This window comes from Pteropus vampyrus, unplaced genomic scaffold (assembly GCF_000151845.1).
Source record: "Pteropus vampyrus isolate Shadow unplaced genomic scaffold, Pvam_2.0 Scaffold2, whole genome shotgun sequence".
Lineage (NCBI taxonomy): Eukaryota > Metazoa > Chordata > Mammalia > Chiroptera > Pteropodidae > Pteropus > Pteropus vampyrus.
In genome coordinates, this window is record NW_011888783.1 from 34,299,606 (window position 1) to 34,307,195 (window position 7,590).

Here is a 7,590-nt window from a genome sequence, read left to right on the forward strand (position 1 = left end):
TTTTTTCTTTTTCAAGGAATTCTAGTAAAAATCAATATGCACACAGATTCAGTTTCCTATCTCCTCCTTGACTTGTACAGTCCCATTTATCAGCAAAGCTTCCTTGAAGTCTTCAAGTTGTACCAGAGCCTTGGTCTGGAAATAGATTCCGCACCGTCACCCTAGAGGGCGCAGTTTACATTTTCGTCAAGTAACGAGACAGCGCTCGCTCCCAGGCTCCATAAAAGGGGAGGAGGCGGATCAGTTTCCTTCTCTCATTGAGAAAGAAGAGGATTGGAAGGCCGAGCGTATAAAGCCGCGCAGAGAGCGTGAAACAAAGCAGTCGGATCGGAATTGGACTTGGGGTGCGCCGTGTGGAGTCAGGCATAAAACTTGTTGGAGGGGAGTAACGAGCCTGCTCCTCCAGCTCTCCTCATCTGTGCGGGTTCCCACCAGCCTTGCGATTTATTTTTATATCTGCTTTTTTTATATAGAGAGAAATATATATACATATATATATTTTTTTCCCCCATAAGAGAAAATTCCTGTTCCAAGAGAAAATAAGGCAAGATCAATGAAGGAGAGAAGAGCCAGCCAGAAATTATCCAGTAAATCTATCATGGATCCTAATCAGAACGTGAAATGCAAGATAGTAGTGGTGGGAGACAGTCAGTGTGGGAAAACCGCGCTGCTGCATGTCTTCGCCAAAGACTGCTTCCCCGAGGTGAGTGTGGCCCGCCCGGGCCTAAAGGAGGGGGGCGGCCCACGGGATCCCCCGCCTCCAGGTGGGTTTCCCGTTGCTTTAATCCCTTCTTACATTTTTCTTTTTAAAGCCATCTTCCTTACCCCTTACTACTTTTCCCCGTGGTTAGACTGCCCGGAGACGGAAAGTGGGCTGGAAGCGTTTAGGGGTTGGGACGCGCTTGCACATTCTGCTGTTAGCTTCTGAAACTTGTCCGGTCATGTGTGCAGAATCTGGGGCTGGGACATTTGGATTCTCCTGTCTAGGAGAGCCGGGTGGGGCGAGTGGGGAGCCAGGGGTTTAGGTAAAGGTCCGCATGTTTAGCGTGTGACCTGGTGCGTGCCGGTTTTTGCTTTATTTTCTAACCGAGGAGTGGGAAGCAGTTTTTTCAGAAGGAGGGTATTCTGCGAGTGTCGTGCGTTTTAAGATAACCTCTTTGCCCTCTCTCCTTCTGTCCATTTTGTTTGTCCAGAATTACGTCCCTACAGTGTTTGAGAATTACACGGCCAGTTTTGAAATCGACACACAAAGAATAGAGTTGAGCCTGTGGGACACTTCGGGTAAGAGAGTCATTGGACCGCGTGGCGCTTGGGGCGGATTTCCAGCCGCTCCAGGGTGCGTGGTGGGTCTCGGAACCTCGCGCCAGGCACACTCTCAGCTCCAGCCCCGCGCGCCACCAGCGCTCTGCGCCCTTCCGTTAACGCTGCCTTTTCCGAGGGATTCCAAGGTCCCTGCTGGGTGGGGGCGGGGCAGGACAGTGGGGATGGGGGGAGGGGTGTGGCAGTGGGGAGAGAAGGGCGCTGTTTGCCCGTAGGGTGACCCCACGGTGGGAGCCGTTTGTAGCCTAGTGGCCAAGGAGCAGCTGGCTCGCGGGGCTGCTCTTGAGTCGCCTTGACGCTGCCTACGTGGCCCAATGTTGGGGTGTTGCATGCGCCGCCTCGGAACCACTTGGCTCCGGGCTAGCGCCCCTCCAGGATCTAACCTGCTGATTTTCTTGGAGGCGGAGAGCGGCGGGGGTGTTGAGAAGTGAGAGGTGGGAGAAAATCCCGAAGCGACGCCGTTACGGTGCGGATCCCGCCCTGGGACGGGGGAGGGGGGTTAAGTGAGAGCAGGCAGCCTCTGCGCTGGTGACGCCTACAGCCAGGAATGCGCTGGCGGCGCGGACCGCACGCGGCCCGCAGGTCCCCAGGCCTCCACTGCGCGCTACCCGCCGCCATCGCCACCTCAGTGCGGACCTGCAGATCCGAGCTCCCTTCGCCCCCGCCTCCCACCTATGCCATTCCCTCCTGACCCTTATTGCATCATGATCCGCCAGCCTGGAAGGCTGCGGGCTGCACTATTCGCCTTTGACCTATCCGTCCAGTTGAATTATTGGCGTCCTAGTGAATTATTTTCAAGGGTCTGGGGTTCAAGGCCGGGTTATCGCATTCCCACGCGTCCACCCAGCTACCTGGCGCACAGTGGTCAGGGAGGGCCTGGTACCCTGTGGCGGGGTGGGGGTGGGAGGCTTTCAGCGCGAGGTTACTCGGAGTTCCGTCTGAGTCTAACGCGGTGGGGGCGGGGGCACCGTCTGGAATCTGGTTGGCGATCCTGGCACCCGCTGCTCCTGTGTGCATTGCAGGGGGGCGAAGGAGTGCGATTTCCAACCAGGATGTTGCCTCTGGAGGAGGAGCCACCAATGAGGAGACTGAGTGAAGGCCCCTGGCGTAGGTCTGGGAGCTTAGCAGAGACCTGGGCTTCCACCCGTGAACTGAGCCAAATCCCCGGTGAAACTAGCGCGCAAGTGCCAACACGCAGGTTTTGCTGTCAGGCAGAGAGGCTCCGAGATGGAGCTGTACTCAGCGGGGAGTGGCCTCGTGGAGGTACTTCTGTGCTGTACGAGTTCCCTACAACCCTGGGCTTTAACCTCTGGAGCTCCAGAGGGACGCAGGGGAATTGCCAGCACGAGGAACCAGACTGACAGGATCGCCAGAGGCAGTCCATGCACAAAGGCAAGCGGGAAATCTCGCACGAGCGCCTCTCATGGTGGATGCCAGATGCTCTGAGTTCTCCAGTGAGAAGCGCCTGTTTTGTTTCTCCCGGGATACTCAAGGCTCTTCCCGGAGCCTCGCCAAGGGCAGCAGAGCCAGGACCTCACCGTGTTTTGTACTGGGGATTGCACGCACAGTCTCGCAACTATAGGGAAGGTGTTGGTGTTGATAATATTCTAGTGTGTGTTTGTTTGTTTGTAGTAGTTAATATCGTCAGAATTGTTACAGAGCCTAATACTTAATGGGCTTTAATTCCCACACATCGTGATATTCCTTATACCTAGTGGGCAGGACAGCTGGTTTGGTACCAACATTTAGCACCTCTACTCCCTGCCTCCAAGCCCTGTTTGGACCCAATGCATAAGTATTTAGGCGTGGGGTCTGTGAGTCTGATCCAGTCATTCATTGATAGGAAGCTGTACTTAGAGCTTAGCTGCTGGTTACCACGGATTTCTGTGTGCAAACCCCCTGCCTCCCTGAGTTTCATTTCATTATCTGAAAGAGGGATAGAGAGCTAGAAAATGTTCAGGATCTCTCTCAGCTGTAGGATTCTTGGCTGTAGTACACTGGGCAAGCAATTCTTTTCATTTCCCAGGATTTTGGCTGGCTTCAGCTCTCAGTCCCAGTGGATCCCATGCTGGGGTTTTCACCACCCACAAAGCAAGCCAGGTTCTGAACAGAGCCACTGCTTCCTGGTGGATTTAGGAAGGAGACTCATTTGTGTAGGGGAGGAGCATGGATGGGCTTATAGGAATGCTAGATTATACATCCCGTCTCCAGCTTCAAGAGACACAGGACCACCAACAGAGATTTTAGATTAGGTGCCCAAAGGGCTAAATTGCTTTTTTTTTTTTTTTTAGGAGAAAAAAAAATCACATTGTTTTTCAAAAGCTAGAAAACAAACTAAATATGGGCAGTTTGTAGTTGAAGGTTGTGCAGATGAATGTCACTTAAGATATTTTCAAGTGTATAACTCAGACTCTATGGTTTGTAGTCTCTGCACACATAGCATCATACCTTGCTCACAGTATTCATACAATAAAATCTGTTGCATGAACAAATGAATAATCATATGCATAGTTTGCAAGGAGATGAGATTCCTTGATATTTATTACCACTGAATTGCCCGTGTACAAAGAATGGCAACTTTATAAACATTGCCTTTCATCAAATTAAAGATAATCACCTAAAATGAAGTCTGTAGTGAGGTAATCACTTGTATTTTTATTTAATGAAACAAAACCTATGCATGTTTAACTAAGATAGAAAGATTTGAAAAAACTGTGATTAAGAAAATATCACAGCAGAATTATTCAGTAATGAAATCTTTGTTTGAATTTAGATTTATACAAATGGAAAAAGGCATAAGGGAATTAGTTAGAATCCCATTATGTTGTTTGTGAGGCAAAATGTTAGTTAGTTAAACACAGTCATCAAGCATTGCTTAAATTCTAAGAATAAACTGTTTCCACTAAAATAAAAAAATGGTTTGTTATTCATGAGCAAAATACTATCTTGCAAGAACCATTGCATCAGCAACTAACCGTTTCAAGTGTCTTTAACATTTCTCCATTACATCTCAAGCTTTTGTAGCAAATTTCTGAACAGGACTATTTTTTTGACAAATGTTTGACATTTTCTTTGTCCACTAAGACATTTGTTTAGTTGTGAAAATAATTGCACATACCTGATGCTTCTTGATGCATTTATTTTTTTCCAGCTGCTATCAACTTAACTCTGGAGATAAGATCTAAGCCAAGTTTCGGAAGTCCTAAATGTCGGATTTTTTTTTTTTTTTTCTAGAACTTTGGGAAAGTTAGAGAGTGCTATAGGAAAAATTAGGTGTGCCTAACTTACATAGGGAGAGAGATGACATAAACTTTGTTCTGTGGCATTCATGTTCTCTTTAGCCTTCTGGAAGAGAAGCAAACGTTTAGGAGACAAGCAGTTCTTCTGTTACTGGCTTCTGTACTTGGAAGGCTTCTCGTAAGTGGTCTCCTTTTTCCCCCCATAGTCATACGATATGTATACGCAAAACTGCCAATTTGGGTGTAGGAAAGAACATCAAGTGGAAATAGATTTAATGGGGCCTCTTTGTACCAGGCGGAAAGAAGATTGATTATTCATTCCCCACTTCTTGAGGCACAGAAACTTATCAGTGCCTTTCATTCTCTCTCACTCCCCTCTTTTTGCACCTACTATGTGCAGCCCCTCTGTTAGGCCTTAGATTTGCAATGTTAATTAAAATATGGCCCTGCCTCCTAAGAGTCATATGATGCTAATGGGGCAGGGAGTGGGAAGAAGGAAGCTCTCCCCACTTAGGGTAGCTCATTCAATGTATGATGAGCCAATTTTGTCAGGGTTTCGAACCCAAGTGCCCCATTCCACCTGTCGGATATCCTTAGTGCCGATAGAACCCCCTCTCCCCGCCCCCGCAACTCAGGTAGGAAACAGCTCCTCTCTCTCTCATTCCCAGTGCACAGCCCAGGTAAAGCAACCACAGTGGCAATTTGCCAGTTGATTTCTGAGAGCTGCTTAAAGTCACTCCAGCCACCCTAAAAGTAAACAAAAATTTCTTTTAACTAATTACTTTGTGAATCCTCCAAAGGAGGGAGAGTACTTTTTAAGTTAAGTTAATCTTTGGATACAGATCCATAATTACTTGATTTTAATGAGAAGTATTCCCTTTTCATTGATAAGATTTTTTTTATTTTTTATATTTTAATAACATTTTTATTATTAGTTGCAGAAATGCTCTGACTGATTTTCAGATTCACTCAATGAGTTTCTACAAAACCATGGGTCATTGTTTCAACATTTTGAAGTGATTGGTAAGACCAAAGTAGTTTAATATGTGCTTCAGAATCTGCCACATTTGCCAAGCAATGGAAGCAATTCTTAGCATGGAGCCAAATGCCTACTGATAACAAAAACTTAGTCATTTAAGGATTACCATATCTTTTCCTAAGTGATTTGATTGCAGTGTAATTCCAGCAGGTGAGATTTAGGGCACAATAATCATTCATGCAAGCTTTAGCCAAGGCAAGTTAATGTACATTTTACTTAAGGTATATAAAGAATTTTAAAATACTCAATTCTGCTGCTAAAATTCTCTCAAAATAACTATGTTATTGCCTCACGAGCACACTTTTGAATCTTGTCATGATACAAGCTTCTTTTAGGCCCCAGTGCTAAAGTTAACACTTCCTGTATTAATTTTTAGCATTATTAGCAGAGAATGTAGTATTCTTTAAATTTTACATTTGTAGGAAAAGGAGGGAAGAAAAATCTTAATTACTCATGGCCTGACTTTAAGGACAAACTTCTGCAAACATAAGTTTCTCTATTGTTTTATTTGTAGCTTATACATCAAGTTTTAAGAATGGTCTCGATGACAAGCACTCTCTTGAAATATTTCTTCATTGGGATGGAAATGTTTCAGCTGTGTTGGAGATTAGAGTATAATTAATTCAGAAAAGCAGCTTCAAAAGAGATCACTGGTCTTGTTTTTGTAATTTAGCCTGTAAGTTAACACACTAAGGCAAGACATATAGAAATGATTATAAAACCAATAAGCATTTTTTTTTTTTTTTTAAGTATTCTGTATAGGAACTCTGCTAGATGCTGTGGGAGCAGGGAGGGGTCAGTGCAAGGCTGAATAAGAGCAGCTCCTGCCCTGGAGGTACTAATAGTCTTATCTTTGGTGCTATGCTATAGTACTCCTTTATTAGGAGGATGAGTCTCCAGATTTCAAAGCTGTTTTACTCAGCAATGAGAAGATCCAAAGAACTGCTGACTACCAAGGAATTGTTGAAAGTCACTGGGGCCAGCCCAAGCCCCTGACTTGAGACTCATTGCTTGTTGAAGCCCACCACAATTCCTTATCTCTAGAAGTTGACTCAGATCTTAAGAAGTCCTTAACATCCCTCCCACTTGGTAATGGGCTTCCTTTTAATGGCTACTGGGGAAAACAAGATTCTGAAAGTTGGAGAAGTCTAATTTAAATTAATCTTGTTAGAGAAAGAAAGAGGGTGAGAATTGACAAGCCAAAGACACATGGGTGCTTGCGATGGGACTATCAAAGGCAAAATCACAGAAAACCAGTTAAATTATAAGGTAGTAATAATGATCCCTAGGAGCTTAGAGTTTCAAAACCAGGTCCAACTCTTGAGTTTTCACCCTGAAACTTTGTGGGAAATAGGGATTAAGGCAAAACAGATTGCTCTTGAGTTTAGGTGATTTCCAATAAGCAGTATGTAAAACTACATTTGGAGACTTGTCTACTGTGCAACAATTTCAATTTAAACTATGGATCCAAAAAAGTATAAATTCTCTTTCTAAATCTGTATCTCTTTAGATTTTTTAAAAAAATCTTAAACCCTATTTAATGCTGAGAATCAGTAGTTTCTTCAATCAGTTCGTGGTACCTGGTAGGCTGTGCCAAATGAATTAGTTGTGCCTCAGCCATGTTCTGATGCCCTTTAATGTCTTTTCAGTTACTACATATTGGCAGCTTTACTCAGAAACACACCCCTCCTCCCTCCCTCTTGACAAAACAAGTTTTATTGACATGGAATGTAAGTGGCCTCAGAAGGTTGGCCAGGTGTTGTGCACATTGGTTTTGAAAAATGACCCTGATGACATAGTATGTGGCAAAGCGATTCATTCATGTGACTCTTCAAGGAATCAAGTATTATACAGAACATAAAATATTTAATCTGTTACTGGATGTAATGTAATTTTTAAAAAATTATACATGCCTATTCTTATCCCTAAAGACCTGTGTCTTACTATAGTTCCACGTTAAGGAGAATACTTGGATTCTCACATTTTTTTTTT

General features: G+C 44.7%; 1 protein-coding gene across 2 annotated transcripts in view; it reads left to right on the top strand.

The window, feature by feature from the left end:
• Positions 1–7,590, top strand: part of RND3 (Rho family GTPase 3) — a 24,271-nt gene that overhangs the window by 3,148 nt on the left and 13,533 nt on the right. The window contains exons 1-2 of one of the 2 annotated variants that reach the window (XM_011359476.2): positions 261–703; positions 1,194–1,281. In XM_011359476.2, the coding sequence (XP_011357778.1) occupies positions 554–703; positions 1,194–1,281 (238 nt within the window). In that variant the 5' untranslated portion in view covers positions 261–553. Of the gene's footprint in view, positions 1–260; positions 704–1,193; positions 1,282–7,590 lie in introns of those variants that run through there. The other variant, XM_011359484.2, reaches the window with a different exon arrangement.